We start from the raw sequence: 22,188 nt of genomic DNA, 5'->3' as shown, positions 1-22,188 counted from the left end.
AATCTTGTTTTCGATCACGTTTAGGGATTCCGCACCTTCACGTTTATTCTAGATATCGATCTACGACTCGTTTCACGTCAAGAATCGAGCTATTTCTAATTTCGTTAAAAGTTCGTCCGGATTCGTTAAAGTCAAATCATGTCCAAAATCTCAGAGATTGTTCGTTTCTATTTATACATCAAGTCTGGAAAGTTTCGTTGGATTTCGAATTCGTTTACTTTGCTTAAATGTCTAAGATCGTTAAAAAACGCGAAAAATTAGCCCGTTTCAGAATCAAAATCTGACTGCACCAAAATGTTCGTTTCGATATTGGGAACATTTCTGGAAAATTTCATGTAAGGACTTATACGTTGCTAAGGACTTATACGCCCTAAGGACTTATACGTTGCTAAGGACTTATACACCCTAAGGACTTATATGTTGCTAAAAACTTATACGCCCTAAGAACTTACACGCTGGAAACACAAAATTTTGAAAATTTTCAAAATGGAATTTTCGAATTTGTTTAATATTGAAGAGGCATTGAGAAGAAACAGAAAGCAAGTTTTGAAGAAATAATTTGATGATTTTGAGATGATGACTGAAGAATCGTTTGATCGCTTAATTAAAAGATATTGCAAGCTTGTGAGCAAAAGGAAACATATCGGAATTGAGAAACGTAAGTTCGAATACATTGATAGGTTACACTCGTTGACACTTCACCTGAAGTTTGGGGTATATTCATTATGTCAATACAATCAGACCCCAACACGTACAATCTCACTCAATTCATAGAGAAGATAAAGGATCGTGAATTGTCTTTCCAAAATAATAGTAAAGTTAATGTTTGTGAAAGTACGAATAAGTGTGCTAATGAAAAATCATGTGAAAAATGTGAGTTACTTTATAAAGAATGTTTAAAAAGAGATGTGGAGTACAAAATGTTAAAAACTCACATGGACTCTTTACTAAATGATCTTAAACGTGTTAAGGAAGCTTATGATAAACTTCAAAAATGCGAAAAGGCACTTTGGGAAAAGATTAATTAAAATGAGAAAACCATAAACAGAAACATTGATGAAAATTCTGCACTTAAACAAGAACTACAAACTGATACTGAAAAAGTGGATTTAAAGCTTAACAGTTACAAAGAAGCATCTTTTGATGAGGTAACTGGGAATGTTGTTTATGGATCTAATGATCATGGTGTGGGGTATAAGCATAAGCATGTTAATAAGGTTGAATTTGCACATTGTACGACATCTGAGAGCGAGAAAGAAATCCAGTATCGAAATCAATTCAATAAGGATTTCGTTATTCAAAGAGACAAACGTAAACAAACTAAGGAACCTTCTTGTTTTAAGAATAGTCCTAAGTTTGCTTACATTCCAAAATCAGATGTTGTTACATCTAAAGGCAACCAACATGTTCCTAAACCAGAAAAACCAAAATTTCGTAAAAGGACTCATCTGATCAAGTTTGTGTTGAAAAGAGTCATGTTCTGAAAATTCGGATAACAATGTCATATCAGTCAAATCCAAAAAGTTCAGTAAATTCAACGGTTTTACATGTCAATTCTGAAAGTTCAGATAACAAGAGTTATGATTTAATGAATATGCCTGAAGATTCTGAAACTGTTGACTTGAGGGGGAGAATTATTGAAGAGGACTTAATGATCGAAGTTTTTTGAAAAAACCTAGTCTAAGCAATATCCGAGAGGGAGTCTGTTGAAGCATGAACGTCTACTGCTTAGACACCAAGACCAAACAATATCCAAGAGGGAGTCTGTTAGTACATAAAATATCTATCGCTTTGGTCTTTTAGGCCATGTATTAGAATAAGTATTGGAATGTTGTAAACTCATGAGAGTACTTATACGGCGTATGTCTTATACGGCGCATAAGTTATGCGCCGTATAACCCACTTATACGGCGTAGAAGTCCCAAACTAACCTATATATAGAGGTTGTTTTGGCATTTGAGTTTAGAGCTTTTTTGGTCCAACTTGTGCTTGTTCTATAATTGTCATATCGTATTGTATTTCATTAATATCGAGATATATGAGAAAGAATATAATGAGTAATCTTGTTGTTTTCGATCACGTTTAGGGATTCCGCATCTTCACGTTGATTCTAGATATCGATCTACGTCTTGTTCACGACACGAACACGTTCATGAATTTGAATTTGAACCATTATTGAGTATGTAATTGAAAAAATAAGTGTCTTTGACTTGCAAATCTTCAAATTGATGTGTTCAATTCAGTAGCTAATATTATGTAATAAATGATAACTGATATTTTTAAGTACTATTTATGTAATTATTTTTGTATTTTAACGTAGTGTTTTAACTTTAATGTGATTTATTTATTTTATTTAATGAAATTTTATTTGTTTTATTCGTATTAAAAAACTGGAAAAGAAAAATTAATAATAATGAGGTAACGACTGGGAGGGGCTCCATCCACTACACCCTTTTTTTGCAAAAAGCCCCTATGGTGACGTGGCGCAAAATGCCCCCATAGGGGCTCCATCCACTACACATGGTTTAAGGAAAAAATCAAGTCAAGAATTTGACTCACAAGACGGTTCCAATGACAGCAAGCGGTGCAGAGTAAGGTGTTAGAATCTCCCAAGTGAATGACAAAGAAAGCAGCAGCATTGAAGCAGCCTTGATCCAAATAAAATTCAAATAAGTTTAAATAAAAAATGAAAATAAAATAAGTCAATTTTTATGTCGATATGAATCATATGATACCATTCCCGTAAAGCTTGTGAAGAGAAGTGTTTTGCGTCCTATTTTATCCATCAAAGAAGACGCGATTATCGTGCCAGAAAAAAGTCAACTACAGGTCAACTATGATGCTAAAGCTGTTTATTATCAGCGAATAGTAAAGATGAAGCTTATTCTACCAAAAACATTGGCTACCCCGACTAAAGCACTTGCCGCCACGTCAGATGTAACTCCAGTATGACGAAAAACCGAAGTAGAATAATATACAACAGCATTTATTCCAGCCAATTGCTGAAATAAGAAAAGGGTGGCACCAACACTGACAACTATCATTAAATGATTAACCATTAGTTGTTACTAATCAAAGCTTAATCCTATATATGCAAAAAACTCCGATTTAGGTGTTATTATAAATTCATACCTTTGAAATACCGGGAACTGAAAAGGTCAAACCAACTGGCATCTTGTTCTTCTGAACCTTGACCCGATGCATTTAAATCTTGCATAAGCTCGGAGACCCTATTCTTTCCATATAATATTCTAATTGATTGCTCGGCTTGTGACATTTTTCTTTGCTGAACGAGCCAACGAGGACTCTCGGGGGAAAACATCATTCCCAGTGCAAGTAAAACAGAGGGGATAACACCAATGCCAAACATTGTTCTCCACCTAATATATTAATGTTAACTATTTTATCTATTTAGATATATAATATTTCCATGTTCATGTGAAACTAAAAATTTTACATAATGTATATTAATTACTTATTTTTGTCATTTGTTATAACATCATATATAATAACATTTAACAAGTAATTAGATATTTAGTGTGACCTTCATGTATTCCTGAAAACACAGATTTACAATGCATAATATTCAATGCTCTTCAAGCATGATTCACAAAAATATGTAACCTTGCAAGTTTAAAGGGGAATATATATATATATATATAAACGAAACATTTAAAAGCTCTCTAGTTACTCCCTACATTCTCTCAAGCCACCAGATTGCATTATTTGTAAATGGAGACTTCTCATGCATTTGACACGAATTCACGGGTATGAGTTTCACCTTAATCTCACCAAATATTTGACATGAAAATCCTATAAAGGTATATACTAAAAATTAATATCTGATTTTTTTTAAGTTATTATTTATAATTAAGAAACAATTTTATACCGGAAGCAGCCTCTCTATCCCTATGGGATTCAGGTAAGGCTGTCTACATCTTACCCTCCTCAGACCCTACCATAGCATTGCTATTGGTGGGATATACTGAGTACGATGATGATGGTGATGAAGAAACAATTTTATAGTAAAAACATAAGCGGGTCATGGGTCTCACCAAACCTATATAGCTTCCCTTACATTATATAAAATTAGAATCCAAAAAGTATATATAAATATTATAAACGAATAGCATAAAACAACCCCGTAATACGGGGGATAAAAGCTGGTGTGTGTGTGTGTGTGTATGTGTGATGAGTATCATTACAGAACTCTTAAATTATTTAAGAACTTGAAGGAACTCTTAATAACTAATGTTTTTTATAAAACATTTTGTATGTTCATGTTATTTGAGTGTAGTTTTATCATTTTTTATATCTATATTTATGATTACAATTATGAAAATTAGTTTTTAAACATATCTAAATTTCTTTTTGCATATATATAAATTTTTTATTACCTAAATTTTAGACATATGTAAACTTGTGATTCATATATGTAATACAAAATTTATATATAAAATACGGTAAAACTAATCTCAAACATTGTTAATATATGAAAAAAATTGCGAGCCTAGTCAAACTTGATATGTGAGGCTTGAGGCTTAGCATAAGCTCGGTTTGAGCTTTAAGCGAGTCAGTATCAAGTAGTTTATGAGCGACTCGGCTTATTTACACTCGTAGTTTGAATATATAAAATGCAAATAGGATTAAGACATTACCATATAGGGTTTCTAGCTAAGGGCAATCCAGCTACCAAAGCCGCAAGAATCCCAATGCAAATGAATAACTGATTGATGGATCCAAGTGTACCTCGAATTTCAGTTGGCGAGATCTAAAAGACAGGGTGACCAAAAAGTCAGAAGTGTAAGGATGTTAACCAGAAAGTCAGAATATGTTAATGATACAGTTACCTCAGATATATACAGAGGGACAATAGCAGATGATATGCCGATTCCAATGCCGGAAAGTAAACGGCCTATTATCATAGTTTCGGCGTTCATTGCTGTCGCGCTGGAAAAGTTTATAATGTTATATCGCTTTAAACGTAAAAAATTTACAACAAATTAAAAGCATATCTAACCAAAGAATAGCTCCAATGGTAAGTGGGACTGCATCCAATATGAAAGTTTTTGTTCTTCCAAAATGGTCTGCAAGTGATCCCCCTGTAAATGAACCAACAGTGGCACCAGCGAGAAGCGTGCTAACAACCCATCCTGCAATGATAATAATGAAATAAAACAAACAATTTGCATATAAACTAGCCAATAAGCTTTGTTTTAGTTTAGTCGGACTAGCTCTCGTATTACCCATGACCCATCGCAACCACAACCACTGAAAGATGTTTTTTTGGCAATGAAGTACATGAAGTCTAAAATCAGATTAGTGACGAGAGTTCAAAAGATAGTTGTATTTGTAATACCTGAAAATGACTTGCTAAGAATATCTCTATAAATGATGTTATGGTTAGATTTAAAAAAAAAATGAAAAGCAGTTGTGAAGAACTTTAGATATATTGTACTTTCATTTTGCATTTGTAATGACAATACTTATTTTGGTCATATGACATTTAGTTTAATCTTTTTTTTAATATGATCCGACTTCTGACCAGAACCGGGCCAAAGAAAATTATTGTAGTCAACCGACCCCAAAATTTTCTTACCGCCATTGAAGAAAACTATAGGTTCCGTTCCAATAGTCATGTCTAACCCATATAATAATTTGGTCCTGTTCGGGGGGTCAACGGACAATCGGCCAACCAACTTACGACCGTTTAAAACCATTTGTTACAAGTCGTTTACAACCAGTTTAACCCATTTATAACTTGATTACATCCCGTTTGTAACCTGACAGCCTGTTTGACTCATTTAGATTGATGCCAACTCTTGACACGATCCGTAAAATCAGGTTTTATAGGGTCAACCCGCCAATCAGTGTATGACCCGTATAATTCATTTATTACAGCTCGTTTAAAACCAACTTATTAACGCATTCACAACTTGATTACATCACATATATAACCTGACAACTTGTTTTGGCTTGTTTAGATAAAGACAAGTCCGGACATGACCCGTATAAAACAACAAGGTTTTAAACGCTCAACCCGACAACCTGTTTGGCTCGTTCAGAAAAAGACAAGTCCAGACATGACCCGTAAAAAAAATCAAGTTTTACGGGTCATCCAGCCAACCAATTCACAACCTGTTTAACCCTTATGTTACAGCTCGCTTACAACCCGTTTACAACCAATTTAACCGCCAACGTTTTGGACTCGTTTAGACAAAAGGTTACAACCCGCGAACCCAACACGAGTGCCAACATACTAATTCAAAACAACTTACCTTGTAGAACAGTGTTTTCCACAATACCAAGATCTTTTGCAAGGTATTCCAGTGCACCATTAACCACACTGAAAGAATTTAATAATGATATAAACTAACAACTTTAATAATATATGTAACAATCTTATAGATTGTTAATGTAGCTACCCTAAATGATATCCAAACAATATGGCTCCAAGACTAGCAACACCAACATATGGCAAAACTGAACCAGAAGACTTTAATTGGCTCTTGAGAAGAGAACTTTCTTCAATATCTCCATCTAGAATTACACAATCACATTTGGTGCTAATTAGGTTTATGACATCAATCTCTTACAAATAATAATAATAATAATAATAGATGTAAATTCTAGGCCTAGAACTGAACGTTGCAGTGGGAAGTTTGTTTATCTAGTACTGAAATATTGAATTTTAATAATTCAAACTAGGGGTGCCAATCTTGACCCATGAGTTGTATCAAAATGTATAAGATGGATCAGAATGGGTCAAACTAAAAAAAGAAAATGATTGAAACGGGTCAAAACGGGTTGACATTTCTCGGGTTTTTTTTATGGAACGAGAAAAACAGTGGAAACTTTTTGGTATTTTTACTTTTTAAGTTTTTGATTTATATTTCGAGTTATAACTTTTTAAATATTTTTTTTTTATTTTTTGGTGAAGGGTTTTGAAATGGGTTTTGAAATCCCAACCCATTTTGACCCATTTCGAAACACTCACCAAAAAATTCAAAAAAATAATTAAAAATTATAAGTCGAAATATAAATAAAAAACTTAAAAACTAAAAATAACAAAAAGTTTCTTCCGGTTTTCTCATTCCATAAATAAAAAAATTAAAAAAAAACTGAGAAATGTCAACCCATTTTGACCCGTTTCAATCATTTTCATTTTTTAGTTTGACTCGTTCTAACCCATCTTATACATTTTGATACAACTAATTTATCCTATGAGTCAAGATTGCCACCCTAATTCAAACTTTGACCCATTGGCGCACAACTTTGAAAATTCAACGAGCTTTTCCCAACATTTTTAAAGTTGGAAGAATAGGTTAAAAGTTGGGACTGTTAAGATTCGAGCACGAACGAAATCACGAAACAACATCAAACTGAACCGAAACTGTAAATCGAAGGACAGACCAGAAATTTGGGACTTGATTGATCTGGGTTTTGCAGATGATCGAAACACACTTGCACCTACACGGCCAAGCTCAACGCCCATAGGATCCGACCCAAAACACGATCGCCGGAGATTGCTCATGCACACGGTGATTAACCTTAGGGTTTTGATTTTTGAACTCACGTTTACTTTTATGCCCAAATGTATAGCTTGTAGACATAAAGTCAAAACGGTGAAAATATGTGGTAAGACTCAACGTGTTGTTTTCATGAGGGATGTTCGTAGGGTCAACCAGATCGGTTTCGGGATAATTATAAGTTGGTTTTTTGTGTTTGTAATTTGTATATTGCAAGATTTCTCATTTCATTTAATTTTTAATTTATTTTACAAGCAGTTATCTTATAATTACATATACTTGTTGGTACATAAATGTCAGTAGTTCATAGTCTAGCGTTTGTAATCGAGTCTGTAATGTAATTATGTTTAAGTTTATGTTTATGTATGTAAGCGAAGTTGTCAACAAGTTCGCTTAGGCGAACTTGTTGAACAAGCGAAGTTGTCGACAAGTTGGCCTAGGCGAACTTGTTCAACGAGCGAAGTTACTGACAACTTCGTCTGAGGCGAAGGTGTCGTGTATTTATATAGCCTACGGGTTTACGGCTAAGTAGATATAGTTTTGGTTAATCACGTGTAATTCAGTAAGTCTATAGACGAGAGATAGAGTCTGTAATAGACGTGTTTCAAGTTATATTATATAACGTGTTCGTTTGTATCGCGTGTGATTGTTTTACGTATTCTACGCTCGTAACTACCTACGCAGGGATTCCGCACCTACGTAGATAGCGATATCCCGTGTAAGATCCGTCCGGGAACCTACAATTGGTATCAGAGCTTTGGCTCGATTGTGTGGTTCGGGATTTCACGCGGGTGTAGAAAACGTCTCGTTTGACCTATTCGCGGGACCCGTTTTCGTTGATATTGTGTTATACTCACCTTATACCGTCATATACAAGCCGTCACACCGACCGGAAACTGCTAAATCGTCGAAAACAGATCTGAATATTTTCAGTGTTCTTCGGGCGAAGTTGTTGTTCTTCAGGCGAAGTTGCCGACGCTGGAAGTAGGGTTTCGGCGAAGATATAAGGTTGAGCGAAGTTAACCACAACTTCGCCTACCTCATAAGTTCGCCTAAGCGAAGTTATCCTCAACTTCGCTTACCTCCTAAGTTCGCTTACCTTAAGCGAAGTTATTCTCAACTTCGCCAAGTCACGCGAATTTAAGGATTTTCCAGCGAAGTTAACACTTAAGCGAAGTTATCCTTAACCTCGCCTATAGTACTGTTTGGAAGAATTTTTGTTTTTTTTTTCAGGTTTTTCTTGTTTTCGAGAAGATGTCGCCGATTAACATCTCAGAGTTAGTCAAAATGGAAGTTGAAGCGGGGTCGGCTACTAAGGCCCCAAGGTTGATGAAAGGAACCGACTTTGTGGCGTGGAAGGATAGGTTCATTCAGTATATTAAATACCAGGATGCAAAGATGTGGGTGTGCATCCAGGATGGATATATTCCACCGACAATGGAATACGAAGGTCGGGATGTGGTAAAGAAGTACAGCAAAATGGAGGAAGAAGAGAAAAAGATGTATGAGGCCGAGAGCAAGGCCCATGCTGCAATTACTATGGCTCTTCCTCAAGAGATTCTCCATACATTCAGGAAGTACACTTCTGCACGAGAGCTTTGGGATGCTCTTGAGAATAGATTCGAAGGGAACGTGGGTATTCGTGCCTCGAAGATTAAGCTGTTAAAGACTCAATTCTCTGTCTTCAAGTATTTGAAGAACGAATCGCTCGATGATATTATCACCCGATATTATCATCTAATGACAGAGCTGAACAACTATTCTATTGCTTACAGATAGGAGGAAATAGTTGAGAAGCTTCTCGATGCTCTCCCACCGAAGTGGGAAATGTACACTGTTCTAATGAGGGAAGACAAAGACTTTCCTAATTATGACTTGGAGACAGCAGTAAACAAGCTCAGAACCTTTGAGCTTAATATGGTTCGTAAAGAGACACCAACGGATCAGGTTCAAGACCCTGGTATGTATGGTGCCAAAGTTAACTCAGGCTCAAGTTCGAAGTCTGAATCTGCTGCTTACTACTCCAAAGGAGAGTCAGGTTCTAACTCTTCTCATGAAGGAAATGTGTCAGTAAACATGAACGGTGATGTTTGCTTTGTTGCTGGAGGATCAAGTGCTTCGAAACCTCAAGCATCCAAGAGTAGTTTCTCTCCCAGTGCTTCAAGCAATAACTACTCTAAGATGCCAATGAGTGTCAAATCTGCTGAAGAGCAGTTTGCACTCTATGCATCTTTTATTGCTTCTTACGAGAACTACATATAAGGGAAGATTGTGGACCCTGCTGCTTTGGAAGAAGACTATGACCAGATCGATCCTGATGATCTGGAGGAGATGGATCTGCAGTGGCAGATGGCGATGATAGTCAGAAGAGTGAAGCGTTTCATGATGAAGACTGGCAGAAAGTTCGTAGGTGGAAAGCCAGGATTTGATAAGTCAAGGGTGAGGTGTTACAATTGTCAACAAAATGGACACTTTGCAAAGGAGTGCACTAATGCACGTGTAGAACGTAGTCAGGGGAGGACTACACAGCAAAGTGGAAATAACAATGGGAATAATGCCATGATGTCTGATGCTGGTGAATACAACTGGAACATGTTCCCTGGAGAACTCTTTGAGCAGGCACACATGGCGAAGGTTGCAGCTGAAGAATGTATGAAAGCTGCTGAAAATGAAAAAGCTTTCATGGCTAATGACTAGAACTCCGAGGTATGTACTAAACCTATCTGTACTAAATGTGAGAACTTGTCTGAACAGCTTGCTACAATTACTGATCAGTATGTTAAGTTGGATGCCGAATTTAAAACCTTGAAAGAAGATCATCACTTCACAAAGACAAGAGAAAATAATTATAAAATAAAAATTAAAGCTTGTGAAAAAGACGTTAAAAGTTTAAAAACAAAATTAGTTGAGAAAATTGATGTGATCGATCTAAGCTACGAGGTTTTAGAAGAGAAAACCAAGTTAATCGCTGAGAAAGAAAAACAGATTGCTGATCACCAGGTAAAAGTGGTGGAACTAAATAGGAAACTGGAGCAATTCCGGAATTCCTCTGCTATTCTTGATCACCTCGTTAGTGATCAAGGTTCCTCACCTAAGAGGGGAGGAATTGGTTACCATGAGGTTCCACCACCTTATAACCATAATTATACTTTCAATCCTAGTGTTCATGAATCTGTTAATTTTGTAGCTGATCAGACAGGTCCTGCTAAGGAAACTGGTAAAGTACCGGAAGGTAGTAAAGGCGAAACAAGTTCGCCTGTCTCAAAAGTTAAAATTTCTATTTCAAGTCCAGTCTCATCTGATTCGGATAAGTCATCCGAGTCGGGTAAGACAAAAGAGAAGGAAGTATTACCCACTAGTGGAGAAAAAGTTAAATCAACTAAAAGGAGTACTCCACTCAACCCATATGTCCCACCTTATGTGAGACGTACGGTTGGTAATACTGCCTCCACATCTAAAACATCTGCTGAAAAGAAAGCTGAACATAGGTGTTGTTTTAGATGTAATCAAACAGGGCACCTTGTTGCTGATTGCCCTCTGAAGCAGCGTTTAAGAGAGGTGAGGCCCTCGAAAACTGAGACTAAGGTTTTTGGTAATCGTTTAAATGTTAAAAATGAAAACCATTCAAATTTGAGAGATAATACAGGTTTTCAAAGAAACACATCTCGTTTTTACACTACTAATAACCAAACCAAATGCTATAATTCTTTTGATTCTCTTAATGTACGTCGGTTTGGTTGGCCTCACTATCAGTCTCCAAGGAGGTATCCTGTTAGGACTCGTGGAAATTTTTCTAATGCTAACTTTGGTCAGCCAAGGTGTGTGAGTTCTGTTAAGAAGGTTAATCGACCCAAGACCAAGAGGTCTTGGGTCCCCAAATTTTAATAATCTCTTTTGTTTGTGCAGGAACAGTTGAACAGGGCTTCCAATAATCTTTGGGTTGTGGACAGCGGCTGTTCCCGGCACATGACTGGTAACAAGGATTTGTTACAAGATTTAAAACATGTTCAAGGAGCAAGAGTCAGTTTTGCCGGTGAGAGTGGAGGCAAAATAACAGGAAGGGGTACGGTAACTAACGGAAAGATGACATTAGAAAATGTGAACTTTGTTGAAGAACTGAAGCACAATCTGCTGAGTGTGTCGCAGATTTGTGATAAAGATTATACCGTACACTTCACGAAGACTGATGCGATTGTGTTGAAGCCTGGTTTTCAAATACCAGAGGAGTGGATAGTAATGAAGGCTCCACGTGATCGAAATACGTATATGATGGATTTAAGTTCAACTGAAATGTCAACGGAAGAATTGTGCCTTTTGACGAAAGCAAGCGAATCGGAATCTGAACTGTGGCACAGGAGAATGGGGCACATTCATCTTCGGAAGATGAACCATATTGTCAGACATGGGCTTGTGTTGGGTGTTCCCTTAAAAAGTTTCAATTTTGAAGACAAATGTCTTGCGTGCAAAAAAGGAAAGCAGCACAAGAAGTCCCATCTCACCAAGAAAGTAAATTCAATTGCCAGTACACTAGAGCTGCTTCACATGGATCTCTTCGGTCCTGTGAATGTAAGAAGTCTAGGTGGTACAACTTATTGCTTGGTGATCACTGATGACTACTCACGATACTCGTGGGTATACTTCCTGAAATCAAAGGACGAAACGGCTCAAATGGTGAAGAATCTGATTACCAAAGTTGAGAACATTATGGATAAACGAGTGAAGTTCATCAGAAGTGACAATGGTTCCGAGTTTAAAAATTTTGAAATGGAGATCTTCTGTCTGTCAAGAGGGATTGAACACCAATTCAGCGCTCCGTATACTCCGCAACAGAATGGAGTGGCTGAAAGGAAGAATAGAACTTTAATTGAAGGAGCCAGAACTATGCTGGCTGATTCGAAGCTTCCGGTGGTGTTCTGGGCTGAAGCTGTTTCTACAGCTTGCTATGTACTGAATAGAGTTTTAACGGTAAAAAGACTTAATAAAACATGCTACGAGCTTATGCATGGGAGAAAGCCCAATTTGTGTGGACTTGAAGCTTTCGGGTCCCCGTGTTCAATTTTAAAGGCACATTCAAAGTTTGGTGAAGCAGCCGATGAAGGAATCTTAGTCGGCTACGAAGTTGGGACTCCCAACAGGCGTGTCTTTAATACAACGAACGGCAAGGTTGAGGTGGTATGTAACACCGACATTACGAGTTACAGATCGCCAAGACCGAGCATCGGACCTCCTGGGATTTTCGACTATGATAGGCTCTTCAAGTCTTTTAACATACCTGATTTGTTTTGTACAGAAGAAGAAGAACGTGTTGCTACGAAGATGATTCTAGATGAGGAGGAAAATTTGGCTCATAGACAGCTATTTGATGATTGTCAACCTTCCTCATCAAATTCTATCGGTTCTCCTGCTGTCTCTCCTGAAGAAGAGTTTATCAATCCATTTCACTCTCAGCCAGAAACAACCATTGATGAGCTCTCTTCTAATTTAGAAGATAATTTGCATGTCAGTGCTGTTCCGACCACGAGAATTCACAAAGAACACCCTTTGGAGAATGTTATAGGTGATGTGTCCTCTGGTGTACAAACCAGAAGTAGATTGAATGAGCACACCTGTGTTTATACAAGCATTAAGGAAACGGGTATAATGAAAGAATGTTTGTACTCATGCTTTATTAGCCAGATTGAACCGAAAAATTATCAAATGGCTCTTAAGGACAGCTCGTGGGTCGAGGCCATGCAAGAAGAGTTGGCTCAATTTAAGAAGATGGAAGTTTGGACTTTGGTTGAAAAACCAAGGAATGTGCATGCGATAGGCACAAAATGGGTGTTTAAGTGCAAGAGAGATGAAAAGGGGATTATTATAAGAAACAAGGCGAGGCTGGTCTGTTGGTACATGTGTGTCAGTAGTTCATAGTCTACCATTTGTAATCGAGTCTGTAATGTAATTATGTTTATGATTATGTTTATGTTTTTGTATGTGCGAAGTTGTCAACAAGTTCGCTTAGGCGAACTTGTCAAACAAGCGAAGTTGTCAACAAGTTCGCTCAGGCGAACTTGTTGAACAAGCGAAGTTATGGACAACTTCGCCTGAGGCGAAGTTGTCGTGCTTATTTAAACTGTTCAGCCGTAACAGTTTAAGGGTAATCAGTTGAGCGTTTTGAGAGCTAGTTCATTTTCGTGTATCAGTGAGTTACGTGTTTACAAGTCAGAGTCTGTAATAGTGACCTCGAGTCACGTGTTCGGTTATCAATATAACGTGTTTCGGTTATTGCTCGTGTGTTTGATTTATACATATTCTGCACTCGTATCTACCTACGCAGGGATTCCGCACCTGCGTAGATAGCGACATCCCGTGTACGATCCATCCAGGAACCTACAATTGGTATCAGAGCCATCGGCTCGATTGTGAGGTTCGGGATTTCACGCGGGTGTAGAAAACGTCTCGTTTGACCTATTCGTGGGACGTGTTTTTGTTGGGATTGGTTTTTACTCGTGTTTAACAGTCATTTTCAAGCCATAACATCGATCGGAAACTGCTAGATTGGCGAAATCAGATCTGAACAGTTTCCTTGTTCATCGGGCGAAGTTACCGTTCTTCAGGCGAAGTTGCCGTCACTGGAAGTAGGGTTTCGGCGAAGATATAAGGATTAAGCGAAGTTAACCACAACTTCGCCTACCTCATAAGTTCGCCAAAGCGAAGTTATCCTCAACTTCGCTTACCTCCCAAGTTCGCTTACCTCCTAAGTTCGCTCATTCTAAGCGAAGTTATTCTTAACTTCGCCCAGTCAAGCGAATTTAAGACCCAGCGAAGTTACACTTTCCAGCGAAGTTAACTTTCAAGCGAAGTTATTCTTAACTTCGCCTACTGTGCTGTTTGGAAGATTTTTTTTAAATTTTCGGGTTTTCGTGTTTTCGCAAAGATGTCGTCAATTAACATATCCGATTTAGTCAAGATGGAAGTAGAAGCGGGGTCAGCCACTAAGGCCCCGAGGTTAATGAAAGGAACTGACTTCGTGGCATGGAAGGACAGATTCATCCAATACATTAAATACCAGGATGCAAAAATGTGGGTGTGCATCCAGGATGGATATATCCCTCCAACTATGCAATACGAAGGTCGTGATGTGGTTAAGAAGTACAACAAAATGGAGGATGAAGAAAAGAAAATGTATGAGGCCGAGAGCAAGGCCCATGCAGCTATAACTATGGCACTTCCTCAAGAGGTTCTCCATACTTTCAGAAAGTACACTTCTGCGAGAGAGCTTTGGGATGCTCTTGAAAATAGATTCGAGGGGAACGTGGGTATCCGTGCATCAAAGATTAAACTTTTGAAGACTCAGTTCTCCGTCTTCAAATATTTGAAGAACGAATCACTAGATGATATTATCACCAGATACTATCATCTAATGACAGAGCTTAACAATTATTCGATTGCTTACAGAGAAGAAGAGATAGTTGAAAAGCTTCTCGATGCTCTCCCACCGAAGTGGGAAATGTACACCGTTCTTATGAGGGAAGACAGAGACTTTCCTAATTATGATCTGGAAACGGCAGTAAACAAGCTCAGAACTTATGAGCTTAATATGGTTCGAAAAGAAACACCAACAGATCAGATACAAGACCCTGGTATGTATGGTGCAAAGGTTAACTCAGGCTCAAGTTCGAGGCCTGAATCTGCTGCTTTTTACTCAAAAGGGGAGTCAGGTCCTGACTCTTCTCATGAAGGAAACGTTTCTGTGAACTTGAACGGTGATGTCTGTTTCGTTGCTGGAGGATCAAGTACTTCAAAGCCTCAAGCATCCACAAGTGTTTTCTCTGCAAATGCCTCAAGCAATAATTATTCCAAGATGCCTATGAGTGTAAAATCTGCTGAAGAGCAGTTTGCAGTCTATGCATCATTTATTGCTTCCTATGAAAACTACATCCAGGGGAAGATTGTGGACCCTGCTGTTCTGGATGAGGATTACGACCAGATCGATGCTGATGATCTGGAGGAGATGGATTTACAATGGCAAATGGCAATGATTGTGAGGCGAGTTAAACGGTTTATGAAGAAAACTGGGAGAAAGTTTGTTGGTGGTAGGCCTGGATTCGACAAATCTAAGGTAAGGTGCTATAATTGTCAACAATACGGGCACTTTGCCAAAGAATGTAGAAATGAGAGGGTTGAACGAGGACAAGGTCGGCCTACACAACACCCTGGAGTTAACAGAGAGATTAATGCCATGTTGACCAGAGAAGCAGGTGAGTACAACTGGAACCTGCATTCAAATGAATCTGGTGAGCAAGCGAACATGGCTGAGGCTGAAGTTGAAAAATGTGAGAAGGTTGATGGAAATGAGAAAGCTACTGAAGAAGAATCAGCTTTCATGGCAGATGACAAGGACAATCGCTCCGAGGTAAGTAATAAGAATATTTGTACTAATTGTGAGAATTTGTCCGAGCAACTAACAACAATAACTGATCAGTACGTCCGTTTAGATGCTGATTTTAAAACTATTAAAGAAGATCACCATTTTACGAAAGCAAGAGAAAACAGTTATAAAATTAAAATAAAAGCATGTGAAAAAGACATTCAAAGCTTAAAAACTAAACTTGCTGAGAAAATTGAAATAATTGATCTTAGTTATGAAGTTTTAGAAGAAAAAACTAAATTGATTGCTGATCGGGATAAACAGATTGCTGACCACCAGGTGAAGGTGGTGGAACTGAACCGCAAACTTGAGCAGTTCAGGAATTCCTCAGCCATCCTTGATCACCTCGTGAGTGATCAAGGTACCTCTGCAAAGAGGGGAGGAATCGGTTATCACGAAGTTCCACCACCCTTTAACCACAACTATACTTATAATCCGAGTGTTCAGAAATCTGTTGATTTCGAGGTTACTCAGACAACTCCCATCAAGGTTACAAATATAGAACCAAGTGTTAGCTGTGGTGAAACGAGTTCGCCTGTTTCAAATGTGAAAGTTTCTGTCTCGAGTCCAGCCTCATTGGAATCGGATAAGTTGTCTGAATCTGGTCAGACAAAAGAGAAGGTAGGGTTACCCACCGGTGGAGATAAAAATAAAATTTCTAAAAAGAGTTCTCCACTCAATCCGTACGTCCCACCTTATGTGAGACGAACGGCTGGTAACACTGCCTCTACATCCAAACCAACATTTGACAAGAAAAAGGAGAGTCGGTGTTGCTTTAGATGTAACAAATTAGGACATCTAGTTGCAGATTGCCCTCTGAAGCCGAGATTCAGAGGTGTGAGGCCAAATAAAACTGAGGATAAGCGTCATTTTGTTACTGCTAAAAATGAAAACTTTACAAAGTGCCAAAATGTAACTAATTCAAGTTTTTATAAAAACAAACCTCAGTTTTTCAACCAAACCACAAGATATAACACTTTCAATTCATATAGGTTTGGGAGGCATTACACTCAATCTGCAAGGAGATTTCCTAACAGGACTTACAGAAATTATCCTGATGCTAACTTGAGAAAGCCAGGGTACGGGACGTATCGATCCAAGACCAATTGGTCTTGGGTCCCAAGATTCTAACTCTTTGTTTTATTGTGCAGGAACAGTTGAACAGGGCTACCAACAGTCTTTGGATTGTAGATAGCGGCTGTTCCCGGCACATGACGGGCAACAAACACTTGTTGCAAGATTTAAAACCTGTTCAGGGAGCAAGAGTTAGTTTTGCTGGTGAGAGCGGAGGAAGGATTACTGGTAGAGGAACAGTGTCGAATGGGAGAATGACACTGGAGAATGTGAACTTTGTGGAGGAATTAAAGCACAATCTGCTGAGTGTGTCGCAGATTTGTGATAAAGATTACACTGTCCATTTCACGAAGAATGAAGCGATCGTATTGAAGCCTGGTTTTCAAATACCAGACGAATGGATAGTTATGAAAGCTCCACGTGAAACGAATACATATGTGATGGACATGAGGTCTACTGAAATGGCCACCGGAGAATCTTGTTTAATGACAAAAGCAAGCGAATCAGAATCAGAATTATGGCACAGGAGAATGGGGCACATTCATCTTCGGAAGATGAACTTCATTGTTAAGAATGGGCTTGTGATGGGCGTTCCCTTAAAAAGTTTTAACTTTGAAGACAAATGTATAGCATGCAAGAAGGGAAAGCAACACAAGAAATCCCATCTCACCAAGAAGATTAATTCTATTGCCGGTACTCTAGAACTACTTCATATGGATCTCTTCGGTCCAGTGAATGTAAAAAGTCTAGGGGGTACTTCTTACTGCTTGGTGATCACTGATGACTACTCGCGATATTCGTGGGTATATTTTCTGAAATCGAAAGATGAGACGGCTCAAATGGTGAAGAATCTAATTACAAAAGTTGAGAACGTCATGAGTAAATCAGTTAAATACATCAGAAGTGACAATGGGACAGAGTTCAAGAACTTTGAAATGGAAATCTTCTGTCTTCAGAAAGGAATTGAACATCAATACAGCGCTCAGTATACTCCGCAACAGAATGGAGTGGCTGAAAGGAAAAACCGAACATTAATTGAAGGAGCCAGAACTATGCTGGCAGACTCGAAGCTTCCTGTGATGTTCTGGGCTGAAGCAGTTGCTACAGCCTGCTATGTTCTGAATAGGGTGTTAACCGTTAAGAGACTTGGAAAAACATGTTACGAGCTTATGCATGGAAGGAAGCCCAACTTGTGCGGTCTTGAACCCTTCGGGTCTCCTTGTTCGATTTTGAAGACTAATTCGAAATTTGGTGAAGTAGCCGATGAAGGAATCTTAGTCGGTTATGTAGTTGGGACTCCCAACAGACGGGTCTTCAATACTTCGACTTGCAAGGTGGAGGTGGTTTGTAACACTGACATTACTAGTTACCAATCGCCAAAACCAAGCAATGGACCTGCTGAGCTTTTTGACTATGTTAAGCTTTTTAAGTCGTTTAACGTACCTGATTTGGAAATTTCTGAAGAAGACGAAAGAGCTGTGACGAAGATGATATTTGATGAGGAAGAGAATCTATTGCAACGACAGCTGATTGAGAAATCTCAACCTTCCACATCAAACACTATCGGTACCCCTGCTGCCTCAACTGAAGATGAATTTATTAATCCTTTTCACTCTCAGCCAGAAACAACCATAGATGAGATCTCTTCAAATTTGGAAGATAATTTGCATGTCGGTTCTGTTCCGACCACGAGAATTCACAAAGATCACCCTTTGGAGAATGTTCTTGGTGATGTGTCCACCGGTGTACAAACCAGAAGAAGCTTGAATGAGCACACCTGTGTTTATACAAGCATTAAGGAAACGGGTATTCTGAACGAATGTTTGTACTCCTGCTTTATAAGCCAGATTGAACCAAAGAATTATCAAATGGCTTTAAAGGACAGCTCGTGGGTCGAAGCCATGCAAGAGGAGTTGGCTCAGTTCGAAAAGATGGAAGTTTGGACTTTGGTTGAAAAACCAAAGAATGTGCATGCTATAGGCACAAAATGGGTGTTCAAGTGCAAGAGAGATGATAAGGGAATTATCATAAGAAATAAGGCGAGGCTGGTTGTTAAAGGTTTTAATCAGCAAGAGGGTATTGATTACAATGAGGTGTTCGCTCCTGTCGCCCGGTTGGAGGCAATTAGATTGTTTCTGGCATTTGCTTCTTTTAAAAAGATGAAGGTATTTCAGTTGGACGTGAAGAGCGCGTTCCTAAACGGGAAAGTTGATGAGGTTGTGTATGTTGAGCAACCTCCGGGTTTTCCTGACCCAGACTTTCCTGATCACGTATACAGGTTGAGCAAGGCGTTGTATGGGTTACATCAGGCACCTCGTGCCTGGTATTCAACGTTATCAGACTACTTGCTGGAAAATGGTTTTGAAAGGGGATTGATCGACAGTACGTTGTTTGTGAAGAGAGAAGGATGTGACTTCCTGCTGGTTCAAGTCTACGTGGATGATATCATTTTTGCTGCATCAAGAGTATCCATGTGTCAGGATTTTGAGGCTGTCATGAAGAAACGATTCGAGATGAGTGCTATGGGTGAACTAACTTTCTTTCTAGGATTGCAGGTTGATCAGAAGAAGGACGGGATGTTCATTCATCAGACGAAGTACGTTCATGATGTGCTGAAGAGATTCAAGATGGAGGACAGTTCTCCATATGACACTCCAATCTGCGTCAATCACAAATTGGGCGCTGAATCAGATGGTGACGCAGATGTGGACCCAACTCTGTATCGGGCAATAATAGGTTCATTAATGTATTTAACTGCTTCTAGGCCTGATATAATGTTTGCTGTTTGTCTTTGTGCTCGTTTTCAGGCAAACCCAAAGGAATCTCACATGAAAGGTGTGAAGAGGATTTTGCGGTATCTCAAAGGCAAGCCGAAGCTAGGGTTGTGGTACCCAAAGGGAGGAGACGTTGAACTGGTGGCATATACAGATTCTGATTATGGAGGATGCAATCAGAGTCGGAAGTCAACAACAGGAGGCTGTCAGTTTCTTGGAGGAAGATTAGTTTCCTGGCAGTGCAAGAAACAGACATTAGTTGCAATTTCAACATGCGAAGCTGAATACATGGCAGCATCCAACTGCTGCTCTCAGGTTTTGTGGATTCAGCAACAATTACGCGACTATGGTCTGAATTTCTTACTCACTCCTATTTTAATTGATAACACTGCCGCCATCTCAGTAATTAACAATCCCGTGAAGCACAGTAAAACTAAACATATTGACATTCGTCATCACTTCATACGGGATTGTGCTGAGAAGAAACTGATCAAGATCGAAAAAGTTGATACACTTGAAAATTTTGCTGATATGTTTACAAAAGCGTTTGATAAATCCAGATTTCAAAACCTAATTGAGCTGAACGGGATGATCAATCCCGAGTAACCATGTCTTTGTGTTTATTTAAAAAATAATAAAAAAAAAATGTCATTATTGCTTAAAATTAGTCGGTTACCTCAGTTTGATGGACATATCCTCGGATATGTTTTGGTCCTCGTTTCGACTTAGAGAATGAGGATCGCCATTAACCAGAAGACTGAAAGTGATCGGGGCAGTTATGACGTGTGTTCTTTCAGTTGCTGAAAATTAGTCGGTCATTCTTAGTAAGAAGGACACATACTTGTATGTGGTCGGTCCAGTTGATCCATTGGATCTTCAGGATTGCCGTTTACCTGAAGACTTTGACGTGATCGGGGCGATTGAAATCAAAAATTTTATTGGGAAATGAAATTACTTTTCAAGTCTAATACTTCGTAAGAAGTTCTTTGCTGTGTTTAACAGAAAATTGATCCAACCTTGGAAAATGATATATATACTGATTGTGTGTGCTTAACTAGTGAAGTTATTAAGCTTAAAAGGCATTAGCACAGTCATTGTATGTCAAGGTAAATTTTTTAATGGTGTGTAAAAGTCTATGTGATACTACTTAAATGTACTTGATTTTACGTGGAAACTACTTAAGAGTTTTCCATGTGTCCGTATATATCTTTCCGCATGATTGGCAGAAAAGCGTTTTCCCAGTCATACACGAGCCCGTGAGTGTTCTGATTCCCGTGAAGAAAGCATTTCAAGACACTGCAGTGATCCAGATTCGGGACTTGCAGAAGCTTATTACTCTGAAGTCAATAAGTTTGTTAAAATATATATATATATATATATATATATATATATTAGAATTCGTACTTATGAGATACTGTTACATTCAAGATTTCAAGACTTCCCTATCATTGAGTAAGAGTGAAGAACGGGAAACAGATAAAGAATACTTACAAGCTAATCAGACACTATGGGTCGAAGTCAACTCGGGGTGACTTGGGAAAGCTAAACACGCCTCGTGGATAGATAGGAGACATCGAAATTTCTGAGTTATTTTCCATTTAAATATTGAGTCTTCATCTAACTCGTATCACAGAAACTATGAAAACCGCTTTAAGTTTTACCTGCCTACAAGCTGTCACTATATGTCATAATACAGCTAAACACGGATCCAAGTGATAGTCACGTGGTTAGTATGATTCTTGTTAGGATCTTTTCTAAAACGTAGTGGTCCCTGACTAGACTGAAATTTGATCCCTTATTTCGTTAAATTTTTATAAGTTTTTCTATTTTTGTAGTTGTATTATTATATAGCTGGTTACTCGGACGTGATCATATTTGTTTAACTCTTTTTGGAAGATTCTAATGTTAATTGAAATATGTTCAAACTTAAAGGGTTGATTCTGAAATTATAGGCGAAGTTGTTGAATCAGGCGAACTTGTGCTTAACTTCGCCTAGGCGAAGTTAAGCGTAACTTCGCCTGATCAACTCTGGCCCTATATAAGAAGTCAAACAGTGTAAAAAGTTCATTATTTTCTCAAAACTTTCAGCGAACTTAAGCTCCGATAATTCCGGCGAACTTAAGTATTTTTCCGGCGAACTTTATCTCCTTTCCGATTTCGATCTTTGTTTCCGTTTCTTGTATCATTTAAGGGTATGTGTTGTCGATATCTTTCACAAAAATACTCGTTCATTATCGTTTTACCCGGTTCGAGACCTCGGGTTGTCGGACCTTCAAAACCCTGTTTTTCAACCTGGTGTTACGTGTTCATGGACAAGCTTTTCGTCTTAATACCATTATTATGTTGTGTTCTTCTCTCCTGGATCGTCAATTAGTGCGAAAACATCGGATCTATGGCCTTA

At 38.3% G+C, this 22,188-nt stretch overlaps 1 protein-coding gene across 1 annotated transcript in view; it reads right to left on the bottom strand.

Annotated features, from left to right (window-relative positions):
* LOC143605534 (plastidic glucose transporter 4-like) overlaps nt 1–22,188 on the bottom strand; it is a 45,646-nt gene that overhangs the window by 4,192 nt on the left and 19,266 nt on the right. Inside the window, exons 2-11 of the mRNA XM_077081613.1 lie at nt 7,414–7,644; nt 6,426–6,540; nt 6,279–6,346; nt 5,021–5,153; nt 4,851–4,950; nt 4,659–4,771; nt 3,133–3,380; nt 2,893–3,037; nt 2,736–2,811; nt 2,560–2,648 (exon numbers count right to left, since the gene is read on the bottom strand). Of these exons, the coding sequence (XP_076937728.1) occupies nt 2,560–2,648; nt 2,736–2,811; nt 2,893–3,037; nt 3,133–3,380; nt 4,659–4,771; nt 4,851–4,950; nt 5,021–5,153; nt 6,279–6,346; nt 6,426–6,540; nt 7,414–7,644 (1,318 nt within the window). The remainder of the gene's footprint in view (nt 1–2,559; nt 2,649–2,735; nt 2,812–2,892; nt 3,038–3,132; nt 3,381–4,658; nt 4,772–4,850; nt 4,951–5,020; nt 5,154–6,278; nt 6,347–6,425; nt 6,541–7,413; nt 7,645–22,188) is intronic.

This window comes from Bidens hawaiensis, unplaced genomic scaffold, assembly GCF_021521415.1.
Source record: "Bidens hawaiensis isolate Kalapana, Puna unplaced genomic scaffold, B.hawaiensis_p1.1 tig00070054_1, whole genome shotgun sequence".
NCBI classification, from domain to species: domain Eukaryota; kingdom Viridiplantae; phylum Streptophyta; class Magnoliopsida; order Asterales; family Asteraceae; genus Bidens; species Bidens hawaiensis.
Note: the sequence above shows the minus strand (reverse complement) of the source record. Positions and strands in the feature narration are given on the sequence as shown.